The 18597-nt window shown below is 42.6% G+C and overlaps 1 protein-coding gene across 3 annotated transcripts in view; it reads left to right on the forward strand.

Moving 5' to 3' along the window:
* Positions 1 to 11619, forward strand: part of AKAP12 (A-kinase anchoring protein 12) — a 31251-nt gene extending 19632 nt beyond the window's left edge. For all 3 annotated transcript variants that reach the window (XM_063329300.1, XM_063329301.1, XM_063329303.1), the window contains 3 exons: positions 1769 to 5613; positions 6379 to 8313; positions 8964 to 11619. In XM_063329300.1, the coding sequence (XP_063185370.1) occupies positions 1769 to 5613; positions 6379 to 8313; positions 8964 to 8972 (5789 nt within the window). In that variant the 3' untranslated portion in view covers positions 8973 to 11619. The remainder of the gene's footprint in view (positions 1 to 1768; positions 5614 to 6378; positions 8314 to 8963) is intronic.
* The last annotated feature ends 6978 nt before the right edge of the window (positions 11620 to 18597 follow it).

The raw sequence follows: 18597 nt of genomic DNA on the forward strand, positions 1-18597 counted from the left end.
GTCCAAAAATATTAAAAAAATAAGCACATCAGTTTTTCTTTGGTAACCATCTTAAAATGAAAAGAGAGTTCAAAAGTGTTCTTGCTGCTTCTAGCTGTGCTTACAGCCTTACTTCCCTTCACTGACTGAAGTGTTCTTGCAGTAAGTTATTCTTGCTCCTGGAGCATTCTGGTGCTTGCAAAAGCTATACAACCAATGGAGTAATAATCCTGGCTTTTTCAGAAAAACGTCCATTTCTTCTTACTGCGCTCCCTCACAAATTACTTGGTTTGAACATCTTGGTTTTAAAATGTTCAGGGAGTTGGGGTGTTACCAGAGGTCAGACTTTTAAGTGAATTAGGAATTAACAATTAAAGGAAGTAATTTTAAACTGTTAGATAAAGGGAAAAATAAAGAGCTTTGCTTATGTCAACTGAGAAACAACAACCGTTAGGCTGCTGATAGTGAATATAAACATAATTTGCCCTCTACATAGCTATTAGAAGCCAATATACTTGTAGATTTAGTTTTGCATATTGTTTAGTTGTGTTTCAGCCTTACCTAGACTGCATTGTCTCTGTGCTTATGAAGATGCTGTTCTTCTCAAAGGGGACGTAGGCAAGGAGAATCGACGAAGCATCTAGGCTGGAAGGGACCTCTGGAGATCAGGTGGTCCTGCCCCAGCGCAAAGCAGGGCCAACTGCAGAGTTAGATCTGAATTAAAAGATGGATCAAATAAAAACGAAATCACTTTGGGAAATTCAGTGACGCATGTACTTTTGAAAGCTGTGTCCTGCATGCCTTTGGGCATCTAAGTAGCACATGTACAACTTAAGAAAGGAGGCATGCCTTCTCCCAGGATGTTGCTGTTTAACATTGATTTTTCTTTTTTTTTTTGTGGTTGTCTTAGCATTCCAACAAGTTTGGTCAGAGAGAACAGCACGCTCACTCATGCCCTTGCACGTTCACCTGCTGTAGAAAATTAGGGGTCAAGAACAATGTTAAACTGGAAATCCTGGCAGTATCCAGGCCCAAGAATCTTTTGGTGTCTTAAACGTGCCATAGATTATATGATTCGTGATCTTTAAAACAAATCTATTGTAATGTAACTGGTTTGGGGATTACAGGTTTTCAGAAAAATAGGAAATTTCCCATGGGTTTTATCACATCTTCCTATTCTTCTGGGACAGAGCTGTAAAATGAGCTTTTCTTTTCTTGTCATCATTTTAGCTCAACACTTCTCAATTTTATTTTTTTTTTCTTTTCCCTCATAGGTCTCTCTGCATGGGCTTTCATTTTCTATTCACTGAGCTTTGCTTCAGGAATAATTACATATATTGTTATGTATATTCTTTGAGTAATGATAGGATAGAATTAATTTTTTTTTCTCACGTTAAGTTTGCCTTAAAGTAAAAAACAAACAAACAAAAAAACCACACCACCCCCCCAAAAAAAATACAACAAAAATCCTTCAAAAGAAGGAAAGACAACGCAAGAATATAAACTCAAAAAGCGCATTTACAAATAAACTTTGGAAAGACCCGTGATATGAGAAAGGAAAGGAATTAAGGAATTATAGTAATCCTAGAACAAAAGTTAGTCCTTAAAAAAAACAACAACCTAATACTAGCATATAGAAGAGGCACACAGATAATAGAACCTGTCTGTTTAGGAAAGTTTTATTAAAAATGCAAAAGATTATATATATTTATATAAAGATATAACATTAAATTGAGAAGGGAACTAACTAATTTTCTTCTCTTTTTTTCTTTTTTTTTTCTTAAAACAGTTGGACAGACAGAACATTCCAATGTAACTTTGAAGGAAGACACTGAAACTATGGCGACAAGTCCATCTGACTCAAGCACCAAGGACGGTGTAGACACTGAGAAAGAGGATGCTCATACAGCTAAACAATTGCAGTCTTTGGAAGAAGACGCAGAAGACCACGCATCTGAGCCACAGTCTTATGATCTGGGTTTTAAAAAGGTTTTTAAATTTGTTGGATTCAGATTCACAGTAAAGAAGGAAAAGACGGGAAAATCGGAACCAGTTCAACTGCTTACTGTAAAAAAAGAAACACAGGTCCCTGAAGGAGCTGATGATCAAAAAGAAGTCAGCTCAGAAGAAATAGCGATGCCTGAGGATGCAGTCTCTGCAGAAGACAACACCAAAGACACATTGAAAAATGAAAAAACAGAAGACGAATCTCCTAAAACACCAGAAGCAAATGAGATCTGTTCTCAGTCAACTGCCTTAGCCACTGAAACTGCATCACCATTAAGAAAATTTTTTACTCAGGGATGGACTGGATTTAGAAAAAAGAAGAGTTTTAGGAAGCCTAAAGAAGATGAACTACAGTCTTCTACAAAAGAAGAGGAGCAAGAAAAAGAAGGGGCAACATTAACAAGTGAAACCAATGAAAAGGAGGAGAAATCTGAGCTTGAGAAGCAAGATGAAGAAAAGAGTGTGACAGCAGTAACTATTGAAGTGCATGAGAAGGAGCAAACTGAAGGTGAAAAGCAGGAGTCAAAAAAGACTGTAGCAGCCATAGGAGTCGAAGCATGTGAGAAGGAAGAGCTACTCAAGCATGATGAGCAGGGACAAAAAGAGGATGTAGCAGCATCAGTTGTCAAAGAAAGTGTGAAGGAGAAAAAAGCGGAAGGTGATGATCAAGAAAGGAAACTGGTAGAAGTCTCAGAAGATCTTGGTGAAAAGGAAGAAAAAAATGAAGAAGGAGAGAAAGAAAGTGAGGTGACAGAGAAACCACTAAAAACAAGGTCCGTCGTACCCGTTATCACTGACAGTGTGAATGGAGAATTGAAAACATCCTCAGAAGTCCTACCTGTGGGAGAAAAAATGGAGTCAACTGGAGTCAAGTGCGAAATGGAGGACAGAACTGAAATATCCTCTGAAGAGAAACTTGAAGCAGGATCTTTGGTAGTTGAAATTTCTAGTGAACAGCTTAAAAAATCTGAAGGAAGAGAAGGAGATAAACCTGCTCCACTGGGGAATGAAACAATTGATGAAAAAACAGAGGAAGCAGACTTGAAAATTTCACCCACATCAGAAGACATCACTGGAAAGTTAGACACACAAGGAGAACCTGAAGATAGAACCACAGAGAAGAAAGAAAGCAAAGAACATGAGACAAAACTGACTTTGGATGCTCCTGGATTGAAGTCCTTTTCTACTTCTGAACGTTCAGTTGACACAGAGGATGATCAGCAGTCAATCAAACCCACCGATGATGGTCTACAGGGAAAAACTGGCATAGCTATGACTGATACTATCAAACCAGATGAAATAACCACAGAAATAACTCCTGAAGAGGCAGCAGGAAAGAGGTCTCCAGAAGGTATCACAAATGAAGCTGAACTGCTGTCTTCTCAAGAAAAAACTAAACTACAAGGCAGCCCTTTAAAGAAACTGTTTACAGGTACTGGATTAAAAAAACTGTCTGGAAAGAAGCATAAAGGCAAAAGAGAAGAATCTAAGTTAGGGGAACAGGGTGAACCAATTCAGCACTTATCAGATTCCCCAGATAGCCCGGAGGAACAAAAGGGGGAGAGCTCTGCTTCTTCTCCTGAGGAGATGAATGAAATTCCTTCTTTGGAAAAATCTGTAGATGGAATGCAGGTCACTGAAAATGAAGATGCTGCAATTTCAGATGTGGAGAGAAAAAGAGAAAGTGTTACACCCTGGGCTTCATTTAAGAAGATGGTGACTCCAAAGAAACGTGTCAGAAGACCTTCTGAAAGCGATAAAGAAGAAGAAATTGATAAGACAAAGAGTTCTGCAGTGTCTGCAACTGAAAACACTGTTGATGAAAATCAGGGGGAATTAAAAGAAAATGGAATGGACCAAAAACCAGAGAAAGCCACAGAAGAGCCCAAAAGAAAGGTTGACACCTCTGTGTCCTGGGAAGCTTTTATATGTGTAGGCTCTTCAAAGAAAAGAGCCAGGAAATCATCATCATCTGATGAAGAAACAGAACATAAGCTTGGTCAAGAAAGCCAAAAAGTAGAAGAATCTGGACAGAGCAAAGAAACAGCAACAGATGCAATCCTTACTAGTTCTCAGGAGAGTGATCAAGGACAAGGGAATTCTTCGCCAGAACAAGCTGGAAGCCCATCTGAAGGTGAAGGTATATCAACATGGGAATCATTTAAAAGGCTAGTCACTCCAAGAAGGAGATCCAAAACCAGAATGGAAGAGAGAACTGAAGACTCTGTTGTGGGATCTAGCCTGGAGCATTCAACATCAGATGGTGAGCCTGGAAAAGATGAATCATGGGTTCCATTTAGAAAACTGATGCCTGGGCGTAGGAAGAAGAAGTCAGATGGGAAACCAGAACCAACTCATCTTAAACAAGCAAGAGAAGACATGGCAGAAACAAATGAAGAAGATTCAGATATTCCAGCTGTTGTTCCTTTATCTGAATACGAAGCAGCAGAGCAGGAGAAAATTGAAGCCCAACAAGTGAAAAATGCTGAAGTGATGAGAGAACAAACCTCAGAGGAAAAGAGAGCAGAAAAATTAGAGGAGACCTTAAGAGTTGAGCAAGGACATGAAGGGCTGGTACATGCAGTTACTGTTACCGTTGTGGAAGGGGAAAGGGCAGTTACCAGTATTGAAGAAAGGTCACCATCTTGGATATCTGCTGCTCTGACAGAGTGCATTGAGCAGGCAAAAGAAGAGGAAGAGAAAGAAACTGAGAAAACATTTGAATCAGATGTTATTGTGGAAGAAGCAGTGGTAGCTGCTAAGACAGTGCCAGAGACAAGAAAGGATATAAGTGATGACACCACAGCAAGCGAGCTAGAGCTAACCTCAGAAGCAGTGACAGCTCTGGAGGAGACAGCAGAAGCTTCCTGCGCTGAAGAAACAATGGAAGTGTCCCTAGCTGAGGAGACAACTGAGATGGTTTCTGCTGTTTCACAGTTATTAGAAACCCCAGATACTACAGAGGAAGTTACACCTGTACAAGAAGTAGAGGCCACTGAACAAAATTTGAAAGAATTAGACAAACAGACACAAAAAGTTCTTCACGAAGTTGCTGAAAGAGTGAAGTCAGCAGATGTAGTCCAGCTGGTTAGTGAAAGAACCACAACAGCAACTGTAATTACAGCAGTGCAAGAAATTGAGTCAGAAGTGAAAGATGATGCTAAAGATGGGGAAGTTGTAGGTCAGGAAACTGTTTTGCCTGAACAGTCCTTGAAAAAAGAAGAACACAAGGATGATGACCTCCAGGCCCTGGGAAGTGCAGGGAACGTTCAGAGCCAAACCGGAGTTGAGGAGAGTGTTCCACAGGAAGATTCAGAGAGAAGTGAAATATCTGCTGCAACAAAAGAAAGCGCAGAAGGATGTGAAAATGTAGATGTATTGAGAGATGAAAGCCAGTGGCAGGCACGTGAAGAACCAGTTGTAGAAGACCACGAAGAAATGTCTGAAGTTCAGAGGACAGTAGAGGAACTTTCATCACAAGACAGAGACTTTCACATTATCAAAGCAGTCACTCCCAAAGAAGAGCTGTTTGCAAAGCAGGAGCCTTCAGAACAAGAGAAACTGCCCGTAGCAGATATGACAGTAGATGAGACAACAGATGAATGTATTCCAGAAGTGCAGGCTGCAGTAAGTATTATGTATAACACAAAGGTTCATCTGTCAAATGAAAAACTCAGCAAGTATTAGATACTATACCTAATTTAGAACCAGGTTGTGGTCAAGAACCTTCTTTGTGCAGCCTGAGGCAACTGAAGTTTGTTTCCAATGAGATAGACACACAGATGTCAGAAGCAGCAGCCGCTGAGGCTTGCATGCAGTGAGGTGGATGCAATTCCTGCAGAAATGGGGTGGGAGATGGTGTGTGGATCAGAAAGTGTTGAAACAACTGCTGTTACGGCTCCTGCACAGTGTAATGTGACTGAAGCTATTACATGAAAACATGTGATACATATGTGATCCATATGGTACCAATACATAGCAGATGGTATCTTCAGTCGTAGGCAGAGGTACAATTATAGCTGAGGTACTTCTACAAAGTGGGGTAATGAAATGACACCATTATCTCCAGCTTTAAATATGCAGGCATTATTGTGGCTGTTGCATTCCTACCTTCTTCCCTACATCCCCACCATCTTCCTGAATTAGTCTTTGTTTCAAGTGCTGTTTGTTGTCCCTTGCTTTAGGCTGCCCTTTGTTTCGTGAGCTGTGTGTCCTGAGAAACTGAACACGAGCTGGGATCTTGGTAACCCACTAATCTCAGTGTCATCACCTCATACTCTTCCCATAACCCTCCTTCTCCTGGTTGTTTCTTCTGGTGCGTCTTCACCCAGAACACTCCTGGTCACTCCCTGTTCATACCCTTTTCCCCATGTCTGTTGTAATTCCCCACAGGTGCAGGACAAGACAGAGGATGAAACCTCTACCTTGGGGCTTACAGCTGAAGAGCCTGTGCAGCTTGAAGAAGAGGACAAAACCCTCACTGTGGGACCAGAGTGCACAGAAACAGCTGTCAGTGTCGTCCCTCTTAAACCTGAAAGACAAGATGAAATTCCTGACTTCAATTCACAAGAGCAAGCTTGTACTGAAGGAGTTCCTAGCCAGGCATCTGCCCAGAGAGAGGAAGAGGAAGATGATGCTGTGCTCCTTGGAGTAAAAAGTACAGAAGTCACTGTTACTGAAGTTCCTCTGCAGAATGAGGTAAAAGCCTCTGCCCTTCCTTCAGAAACAATTGGCTCAGAAGCAGCTGCAGATGCTGAGCAGAGTGTGAGGGATGGAGCTGGCAGGCAGATTTCAGAAACAGATTCTGTGCCTGTCCTAGAGCCACTATGCAGAGAAAAAACAACTGAAACCCCCTCCCAGAGTGATGAAACCAAAGGTGGCAAAATGGAAGATGCTATGCTTGAAACTGAAACACACTTAGAAGGTGATAACACTGTCACTGAGGCTCCCACACAGATTGAAGTAGACAGCGTATCTAATTTAGCATCAGCATGTCCAGGTATCATTGAAAATGGAAGCATTGTCCTCACTGACATAAGTCCTAAGAAATGTGAAACACTAAGCAGCTTAGCTGAAGAAGAGGCTGTGGGAAAAGAACAAGAACTTGTAGAAACCTCCACCTGTCAAGACTTTCAGAAAGAAGATAACAAAAATGAGCAGTCGATGGAAAGAGCCAAAGAAGTATTTGAATCTGGAAAATGGGAAGCCATGAGAGGTGATGAATGTTCAGCTGCTGTCCAGCAAGAGGTTTTAACTGTTCGAGGGGAAGGCTCTGACTCAGGCTTCCCACAAGCTGAACGCTTGGAGGCTCTGAAAGTGCCTGTGCCCGTAGCAGCTGCAGCAGTTGAAGAGCATGTCGTGGCAGAAAGTGTAACACCTGCAGACATGACAGCCGAAACTATACAGCCCTTGGCAACCACACAAGAGCAAATGGCTTCTGAAGAGGTCCCAGTTACTACTGTTGACTATTCAGGCTGTGGGACTGCAGAGCTTGGTAGTGCAGAAGCACCTGAGCCTCAAGTAAGTCCTGCATCCATGAATGGAATATCAGAGGAGGAAGAGAGGCCCCAGAGTACAGGGCAACCCAAACAAAATGGTATTCCTCTAAGTGACAGTCTGTCTCACACCCACATGGAATTTGAGAAGGATGTTGTTCAGTCTGTAACTATAGAGTCCCAGAGTACAAAAATTGTATTGAATGCCATCCAGACAGCTGTTCACAAACTTGCAGAAACAGAAGAGTCAGAGCAGTGCATTAAGGCCATAGGGGAAAGCCCATCAGATACAAATATACCTGAACTTCTAAAAAGTACACAGGTGGATCATCAACTTCCAGTAAAAGAGGAAGAGATATGGAGTAAGGAACAAGAGCTCCAGCAATCGGGAATAGTGAAAACTGCTACCTTAACAGAGTCTGCAGAAATGCATGCAACTGTAGAAAAAACAAAAGACACATTGTTAACTTCTGAGATGCTGAAAGATGGACAAAGTCAGAATTCTTTAACAATCATGACTAGCCCTGAAGATGTTTCAAGGGAAAGTGTGAGACTTCAGAAATCCACACTAGAACTAAGTACTTCAGAAGACTCAACCAAAGACCCCCTAGACATACACCCACCAAAACTAAAGGAAAAAGAGGTTGGTCGGATTATGGAAATCCCAGACCAACATACAGATCAGCAAACATGCAGAGAAAGTGAGGAAGAACAACATCACCTGCCAGTGGAAGACGGGAAAACACAGACACGGGAGGAGGATAGTTGCCAAGAAGGAATATCTTGTGATAGTCCACAAAGTCAGAACTCAGTGGCTCCTGAGGCCTTGAATGTAAGTAAGATTTTTAGCCAGCAATTTCTTTTCTTTTTCCAAAATATTTTTGAGGGCCTGTAAAACTCCTGTGTCTCTATTTTATTTTATTTTTTTTTATTCTGGTGGAAGGCAGCTGCTCCCCAGTTTAACCAACAAGCCATAGGTTTTGTTTGTTTGATTGATTGTTTTCTTGTCACTTTACTGCCTCTCTTTCTGGCTATTCAAGACCTTGTTTCTTTTCTGTACAGCTAACCTCACTATAATGGCCTTTGACTTGGCCTGTAACTAATGGAGATATTTCTGGGAGGTAGAAAAAGTGGTTTCCAGTTTTCCTAGATACGCATTTGTATGGCACGTGTTTAATGTATAGGATTTAATGCACAAACACGCTTCCTCTCTAACAAAGCTCTTTTTAAAATCCTAAAGGAAGTGAGTGTTGCCTTCCATGGTAAACCCGGAGTGCCTCATATACCAAAGCTCTTTGCACTTCAGTGAAATCTCAGTCTGAAATGATAAGTACAGTCTTTCCCTAGGATATTCACTGCACTTGCTTAACTGAGTCATGAGACCTTTATCTCTATCTTTGAGGACTGCTTGGGAAAATTAAGATATTCTTGAGAGAGTAAGTTGTCATTAATAAAGCTTTTTTACTGTTGTCTTTCTTTCAGATGTGCTAAGCATCCACGTGGCATTTGGAGAGATACCGGTCTTGGAGAACAACTGACAATCCTGCAACAGAACCAGGAGCTTTATTCACTACCCTTTATTCATGGATGCTAGCATCTGCTCTTTTGAAGACCTCACCTTTTTTGTCACTTCTATTAAAAAGCAATGCCTTTAATGTTGGCTATATCCAACATGTGTTCCATTTGAAGGTCATTTGCCTCTGCCCAAAATACACCATTTAGACTGGAGAGGCACAACTGAGTGAATGGACGGACCACTAAAATTTGCACCACAGCTGTTACTGTCCCCTCACTTAATATGTGTCCTGTCTGTCCCATCTCCTTGAATCCCTTCAGTCATGCCTGAATCCCTCTACCTTCTTTCTGCAGTCTCCCTTATCCCCCACATCTTCCGTAGCTGCCTTGATTTGACCTACGAGTGGCTGTAGCTGCTGCTCGACTTGCATTTGAAGGGGAAGAGGAGGGCTGACTGATGAGAATGCATGAGACTTCTGGTCAAGTAGCAGACGTGTCTTTATCAAACAGCAGGAACTGGATCACGCACAAATTCTTGAGCGAGCTGCTCAAGATTGCTGCCTTTCAGTCCCATTCAGGTATCTCTGTCCATCCTTCAGTTGTATTTGTGCAGGCCTGATTTAGTCAGAAATTACTTCTACAGTGTAGCTTGAAAGGAGATTGAGAATACCCTTCTTCTGTTGTTACAGACTTCAGGTCTCAGGACTGGACTGTAATGTGTTGAATATTTATATGTATGTCTTAAACCCAGTTCCGATTTTAATGTAGAGCTATGATACTTCTGTATTATTAGGCGTACCCTTAAATGAATTTTTTAGAGTAGTCTGGAGAGGAAATTGATACCATTGGAGCGGAAATTGATAACATGTAGTTTCCTATTTATTGTTCCAGGTTTTTCCCCTTGTAAAATCTCTCAAAAACTTGGCCGTCTTGCTTTGAATATTTATATGTATATCCTAAACCCAGTTCTGATTTTAATGTAGAACTATGATATATCTAAAGACAAAAGGAGAGCCCTAACCTGTGTCAGATCCACCACCGCTTCTACTTGCAGTCCTCCCTGGTTTCTGAGAACCCTCCTGACTTACCACTTCCCTGCCATCTTGCTCATGCAGCGACCCCAGTGGTACCACAACCCTTGAATCACACTCCTCTCACTCCAGAGTCTGCTTATTGCTGGTCACTGCCCCATCCACCACCAAGCCTCTATCTACACCTATGCCATCCAGCATCCTTCCTGCATACAGGCTTCTTCTTTTCCCAGCTCCTGACGAACCTCTTTCCCACCACAGCATTTCCTGAAATCCTCCCCACTCCTATCAATTCCCTGTCTTCACTGGGGGGAGTAGAAAGCGGGTGTAAGGGCTTGGTGATGAATTCTGCCTTGAATTGCAAAAAGCTGATGAGACCTTTAGGGTGCTGAGATCTTCAAAACCTTCACATAAGGTGGATTGGACTGATGACAGCTGTAGGCCAGTATGAGCATGGTGATTTAACAACGGAAAGAAGTCCCAAGACTGACTCCTGGGATGTTTGTCCCCAGCAGGAGTTGGTCCTCTCTTTTGTTGTTTACATTAAAATCAAACACGGAGTACAAGTCCGTACTTTCAGCTCTGATTTCTAAAGTGAAGGTTACAGATCGCACTTTGTGAACCTGATGCCCATCAAGTTGAACAGTAGCTCACTATCCTACCTGTATAGTAATTTATTTTAAAATCAACTTTTAGTGTACAAATGCTCTTGTTATGGCAGGTGCTTACCTCTCCTCGAGGCTGCACGTACAGCAAGCAATTAACTGATTGCACTGGTGTGATTGCACCATCTGGTGCTGCCCTGCGTGGAAGCATCAAAAGATTTTTCCTTACCTCAGAGCAAATTATATAAATATTTAAAGCCGAACAATGTGGTTTCAAACAATCCAGTCTGTCCATCGTTAGCGACAGCTTTCCCCCTTGGCTTTGGGCAATTCCAGCAACCTTGGTTGGTTTCCACAGGTTTAAGTTGGCTTGCAAGTTAATCATGCTCTTAATAACACCTCACAAGTGCAAACTTGGCTGAATTTGTACAAATTGTATACCTATGTACGTTAAGCCATATTGCAATAACTGCAGCAGGTAAAACAAAATAACAATAGCATGACCTGTGTAATCCTGATTCTTATGTTTGTAGCTCCAAAGCTGTTAATAATATGTAAAGTTAATGTCTGAACCTCATTTAAATAAAGCTAGCTTTACCACAATGTAAATTGTCTGTTGGTAGTAATTGGACAGGCAAGTGCTTTAACTTGCCTGTTTTCTCCATTAATCCAGGGCCTAGGTAAGCAATGCAACAAACTTAACTATAAAACAAATACAAAAGCTTCTTCTTATAACTGACAGCTAAAAAAATACTGCACCTGAAACCACGCTAATGGTGCAAGGAGCATGCCTCCACGTAAAGATACTACTTTGTTCCAGCGTATTGCTTTGGCCTCTGAAACTCTCATTTGAGACTGTGACTTCTGGCTTGTGCTTAAAAGCTTGAAGCTTTCTCTAATCCAATGTATTGGGTTACCAAATTTGATTTTGTGTTTTTAAGGTAGATTTTCATTAATTAAATAAAATACAACTACAAATTTGTTCTATCTTGTGTATGTGGTGTTTTTTTCAGCTTGCTTAGTATAAATTATTTTCCGATGGTTGCTTCATCTTCATAGAGTTAGATTTGCTCCTGACAATTCATTTGTTGTTGAGTGACGTTCAGCTTTTGATGTGCATTAAAAGAACTTATTACAGAATTAAACTACAATTTGGTTTTAAGTTTCTGTAAAATATGCATACTTCAGAAGAAGTAGTAAGAATAAGGTACTTCAAAAGACTGTGAAGAAAAAAACCTCCATTAAATTCAAAATAGATAACAGTATTCAGTGAGCCAGAATGAAAAATCAGTAAACCATATGCCTTGCCGGTGTAACTGAAGTATAAAAAAAACAACAAAGCAATAACACAACTGAAGTATAAAAAAAACAACAAAGCAACAACACAAACGTCCACAAAAAAATTGGCATAAAGTAGTAGATTAACGACCTTAGGCCCATAACTAGTATCTTCTAGGCTCCCCCACTTCTGCTTAGCTGGGGTATACTCCTCATGGCGCCAGACATCTGGAGGTGCTTGTGATTTATATTCACAGACCTTGGACTTCAGACGTGAAATTTTTTAAGCCATCTATGGCTAAAGTTGTTTAGCAGCATTTGTATCTCAAAAGACTTCCATAGATTCACACCTGAACTCATTTTGTAAAGCTACACGTTTACCTTCCCATCTCAGCTAAGATGCTAAATCCAGCATCTGCAAATGCATACCTGCACTGGTCACAGCAAAGGCGGGCATGTCCAAACACTACAGGGTGCCTGTCCCTTGTCTTGCTTACATATTGTGTCAGGGAGCTCATACTGCAGGCGACTGATCTCACTGCCAAGCGCTGGCATTTGGAGGTATAGGTCAAACCAGCATCTCCCACCAGATTTTGTGCTCAAGGCACACAACCTCTGCCAGTCCTTTTGCAAGGTTTATGCATTTATACCATCCTGTTACTGCTTAACATGAAGTCCCTAAACAGGCATCAAATTAGGGACTAGAGACCAAGTCTCTTGCATCCCACAGAGGTTTGTGTGCTGTTTTCTCTTTTGTAAGGCTGTTTTATTGGCAATAGCTCAAGTATCCTGCCTATTAGCTCAAGCTATGGAAGCGGATCTGGCTTTCCCATTCAGATCCAGAGCATATGGGAGGCAGCTGTACTCATTGAGGAACCTGCACGACTTGGATACAGCGAGTGCCTGGGGATAGGCAGGCGGCTTGCCAAAAGCACAGACGATTCCTGAGATGGTCTTGTCTGGATTTCGGACACTGCATGTTTGTCATTCACACTGCCACATGGGAGGGGAGCAGGCCTGAGGCAGCTGATGGCCCTGCAAGGAAGGATATGATTTGAAATGAGGAGCAATGTGGAACAGAAGGCCAATGGGATTGGCAGCACAGGGTTTGGAGTCCTGATTTTGGGGAGATGGATGAGGTGTGGTAAAAGAGAGTGACTCTTAGCTCTGTGAACATTGGCCACCACAATATTAATATCTAATTTAGGGCTGATGTAATTTCTAGTTGGACACTACATTCTGTCTTTAGAAAAGTGAGAGTGAAAGATAAGGGTGTAGTAAAGGCCTGTGAACTTTTAAGCTAATTTCTATGACATTTGCAGCAGGCAGTCCCAGGGTAAGCATGATGTAGTCAGCAGTGCCTGTCATGTCCCATAGAAATGGCTATATGAAGCAGAAAAACCTGACACACAACCACCTGTACTAACACTCCTCCCTTTCACCTTTCCAGTGGTAGCCATGAGGCTTCCAAATTAAAAAAAGAGAGGTGATGCTTAGACAATATTTGAGAGTAGCTACCTGAGTGGTGCACGCCCAGGGCTTCAGGGTGCCCAGACCCAAGGCAATCCAGGGTCCCAGGCTGCCTCCCCTCTATACAGCACTGGGGGCAAGTGTGACTTTTGCACACTTGTGCATCCGGCCCCAGCCACCAGTGCTAGGATCACCGTTTCTGCCTGCCGGCACCCTCTGGCAAGGCAGCAAGGGAGGAGGACAAACATGGGAGAAGGCTGACGTCGGGATTTGAATTTCACTTGCTTTTGTAGTTGAAGAGGTGGCCAAAGAAAGTAAAGTTCTCAAGTCTGGCTCACTAAAGCAAAGGAGGCTGGATGGTTTCTTACAGCTCTGGGGGAAGGCTGTGCTTGGGGAAGACGGGGCAAGAGGGAAATGTCAGCCAAACCATTTGAGATGCTGAATGGAAGGGTAGCCTTTCCACAGGCCCTGGTGGCAATGTGGGTGTTTATTCAGAGGAAGCTTTTCTTAGACCAAATACATTTGTTTTACCTTTATCTCCCAGATGGTGTTTTCACTATTTCATTAGAGTAATTAAGAATTACAAAGACAAATATAACCTGCCCATTATTCTGGAGCTGACACGAATTCTAAACTAGAGTATTTGCTGAACAATCTTGAAAATAGCATTATTGTCTTTGGCATAAGTCTCCCTGCTGGGGAAATGCTTTTATTGGATTTTTGCATAATCTGTCTTGATCCTGCAATTGGATTCAAGCTCATACATCCTCTCTCTTCCCCACAGTAGAGCCAGTTAATGCCTTGCAGATGCAAGGGAGGAATAAGTGCATCAGTATGAGAGGCGTGGTAGAGGCTGGGCATGTTGCTTACAGTTCTTCATACAAAAATATATTTAATTAAAAAAAAAACAAAAAAAAAACCAAAAAAAACCAGACAAAGCCTTTAAGCCAGTATTGATATCAATTGGTAGAAGTAGGCTCATATTTACTGTGGCAGCATATTGACTATGTTGAAGTTACTATTTTGTTTTCTTTCACGCATAAACAGTAGTTGCTCATGGAAAGAACAGATACAATACTTCTTTCTGTAATCATTTCTTGATGCGTCTCGAGGGTCTGGGCATTCCTGTTATTTAGTAGTTATTTATTTTTCCAATGAAAGTGACATCACATTTGGTTTTCACTTTCCTATTAAGAGCTTGGGTCATTGGGGAGCATCAAACCTTACAATCTAAGCAGCAAAGACGATTTTGCTGAAGACATCAAAACCTCCTATTTTTAGTTGTGGCTAATGTACAGGAGCACAGTGATGATGTGCAATGGCAAACTGACCTGTTATATTTCTAAAACATACTGTAGAAACAAGGAACTCTGGCACATCACTGAAAAATAATGTAACGCCTCTTGAATTTTGAGTTGTAAGCTATGTAAGGTATTGATTAATCGTCCCCATTAAGTGGCAAGGTACAACTAGCAGGAAAGTGGCAGTGAGTGGTACTGACAACATGCAGGGAAGCAGAAGAGCACAGCTGAAGGACTACAGGAGCAGAGACAAACATGCACTAAGTGATCTACGATTACTGTTACTGGAAACAAAACTGTATATTATGACAAACTTGGTAGTAAAAGAAAACCAGAGAGGCTCCACAATCTGTTGCAAAACCAGAAAAAGATTGAAATGGGTTGAAAAAAAAGTGAGTGCTTTTATTGAACATTAATTTGTGGCCTGTTTGCAGCAACACAAGGAAGTAAAACAGCTCCTCCAGAGCAGCTGGGGGAAGCAGGATGGCATGCAAAGCATGAGAGCTTCCTGGGGGCTGCGGATCCTGCTCTGCATCAGATGAGTGAGAAACGGAAGGGAAAAGATGGGATCTTATTTCTTTATTCTCTACCTTTTGTACAGCCAGGACATAAACTACACTGGCTGTGGAGCTTACATTTTATGTACTGAACTTTTATACTCTCTGTCCTCAAGCCAACTGCATTTTAACCCAATATGCTTTTCCAGAACTCAAGCCTGCTGTGACCATAGGCTGCTCCTCCAGGCAGAAATGTTCTGAATCACTCATTGCTATGTACAAACCCCCCCATCATTAAAAAAAACCACACCCACCTCCCCAACACAAAAAAACCCAGAATAACAAAACAAACAACAGAAGTGAAGTGAGTTCCCTCTGTTCTCAGTAGAGAGAAAACTAAATTTTTTACAAATAAAGTCCATCAATAAATACTTAACAGCAGATGGAGGCTTTATGGCCACAGTGACATCTCTGTGATGAAGTCCTTTTTAAAGGATATGTTTATACATACATATGAACATTTGAAGTAAGAATATCTCCATTTTAAAGATAAGTTCATATCTTTAAAGTAACACTTAGCAACGAACCAAAGATGCTGTGAAGCTAGTGCTTTGCCTTTCTGCAGGAGGAGAGCAGGTAAGAGTTTTTAAAATCTACTAAAAACAAGAAATATGAAAGTATCTGGACAACTAATTATCTACAAAGTGCAAGGTTCCATGTAGTTCAGTTTTCCCCCTCATTACCTATTTTCTTAAGTGATAAGACAGGGAGACACCAAAACCATCTAACTGGCTCCTACTCTAGATACGACACAGACCAAAGTTTAGAAGGTTATGTTTGAATTTTAAATGAGCTAGACTGAAATATTAATGATTCTTCAGCTCAGAAGAGCTTAAAATACACTGTCAAATGAACAGTGCTGAGGTTAGCCTGTTTTAATGTTCCAGCAAAAAATCTACAGTTCTTTTTGATTCTGTTGTGAACTCAAAATGTAACCAAACCATGGGAACACAGTGTCCCTAAAGGGAGAAGATACTCTGTTTTTTCAGCAGAGAAAACTAAACAGAGGGAGTAGTAGTGCTGATGCTTGGAGAATTAATGTTTCTCATGCCCCTCGGAAGGCAGCGCTCAGGGTTGGAGGAGCAGATGGACATTCGTGTACTCTGTGTTTGTGTGTGTGCACATACATGTACGCTCCCACTGGTAGGACATGCTCAGGCTCTGTCTTCTCTCTAGACCTGGGGACAGGGAACTGCAGCAGCCACATTGAAGCCCAAACAGTCACTTCCCCTTGGCCTTGCACTTCCCTGGCATAGCTGAAACACAGCGTGCACAGAAGTGCCGGTGTTTCCGCCCCACTGAAGTTTCTCTGACACCTGCTTGTCAACTCGTGGCTCTCTCCTGGCAGCACTACTGACAGAGTGTGGGGGACACAAAACACTCCCTCAAAGCTCATTTCCCATTCCTGTCCTGTTCTCCTCACTCAGGGCCAGGGGGATCTGTTGCGCCTGGGCATCCTAGGTGCCGCTCACTGAGGACGCCGTTCTTTGCTTCTCTCCAACATCTTCTTCTGCCTCCAGCATCTCTTCCTGCAGAAACTGGCGCCTCAGTCCCAGAGACAGGCTTCCCTTTCTCCACAGAGGCAAAAATTTCAAGAACAGTGATGCATCCTGGAGTTTAGGAAACTGGCTGTGTCTCACCCTTCAGAATATCTATTTCCATATATATTCCTATCTATCTATCTATCTATCTATCTATCTATCTATCTATCACTACCTCAAAGTGCTTACAGTGTGAAAGACAGATACCCATCCAAAGTCCTCCCACAGGTCTTCCCATAGCACAGAGTTTCCTCACCACGATGCTGAAAACAAGGGCACAGGTCAGTGGCAGTGAAAGTGTTGTCTCCTGCCTTCTGGATGGTTGAGTGACATCAAGGAACCAGCCTGGTCCTGGTCAGCCAGTTGCGACAGTATAAGAAAATTTTTTTTCTCATCAGTGAAGATGGGAAATGTCCACCCTTGTGTACCTGACACTGCAAGCCTTGGGACTCGGTGCTTTTGCGTGCTCTGTGTCCCACTGTGCAAAGGGCTCTCTGGGACAAGCCCGCTGCAAGGCAGGGCTGCGAGAGTCCTTTCTGCCCCCGCTGGCTTCCCAGTGCAGCCCCTCGGTACAGGAATGCCGCTCGGGAAATGCCCTTTGGGGTGTGCAGTGCCTGCCCCCGTGAAGGGCTGCCGGCCAGCGAGCCAGGACGCCTGGGTGGTTGCACTGGTGAGACTGCACCATCTAGTGCTGTCTTCTGAACACTCACCGCTTGCCTTTCAGCCAAAAGGAGGCCTAACCGGTTTCTCACAAGTCGACGGGGGTTGCACCTCAAATGTGTGTGGAACCATTCTTCCTGTTTCGTAACACCCCAAAAGCTGGAGAAATTGATGTGGGAAAGGCAGCAGCTGCTTCTAGCCGCTCTCTTCCCTGGTAGGGGAGCTTCCATCCAGCCTGGAGAGCCATTAAAGAGAAAAATGCATGACAGTGCTAACTTATGTCAGTGATGTACGTGCACAAAATGCACAAGTGAAATACTAAGCTGCTTCAGTGGTCTCTGAAGGGAAAAATGCAGATTCAGTTCTAGATTGCCAGCTGTATTCAGTGCCAGTCTGGATCAAGTCAGGAAAGGATAAGGCAACGGCAAAAACAGGGCCCAGACCCACAGCGGCTGCTCACTCGGCTCCTGCTCAGGCGCTGCCCTAAGGCACAGCTCCTGCGAAGGCCCGATGTGTGCAGGGAGCATCCCCTTCCTGCTGCAGGAAGAGCGGCAGGTGCGCCGGGTACTGAGGCCAGAAAGAGATTAGGGCTGCTGCCTCTGCAGCCTTGCAGAAGGAACGGTTTGGTAGTTTCTGATAAGCCTGGAAGTCTTCAGAACTAACTGCAACAAGCCACAGGAAAGGTGTAGACCAAATGTCCGAGCTGGAAGGCAGGAATCTGTCAGCTTATCCCAAAAAGCTTTCAGAAGCGGATCCACCTGCAGTCGGGCTGCTGAGGCTCTCCTGCTTCCTGGGGGATAGAGGGGATACCTGCAGCACAATGGAAAGGGAGCACAGAGACCATTGGAATCATTAGCCTTAGCCAGGGTTAAGTGGTGATACCTTCCATACCCCCAGCATATGTTAGCAGTATATACCACAAATGACAAAAAACAGAGGAGAACCTCAGCTAAAGGTAATGGAAAAGAGCTAGCTTGCCTCTATGCAAAAAGAAGAAAGCAAAATGGGGAAATAGTGGAGCACTTGCCATCAACACTGAGCATAAGTGGTTATGGAAAATGTGTTTAAGTAAAGAGCAATCTCCGAGTCAGTTGAATACACTAACAATACCTGTTTTACAGCAATTGGCTGTGTTTTCCTCATTGACTCTTCATGAGA

Source organism: Chroicocephalus ridibundus, chromosome 3, assembly GCF_963924245.1.
Source record: "Chroicocephalus ridibundus chromosome 3, bChrRid1.1, whole genome shotgun sequence".
NCBI lineage: Eukaryota > Metazoa > Chordata > Aves > Charadriiformes > Laridae > Chroicocephalus > Chroicocephalus ridibundus.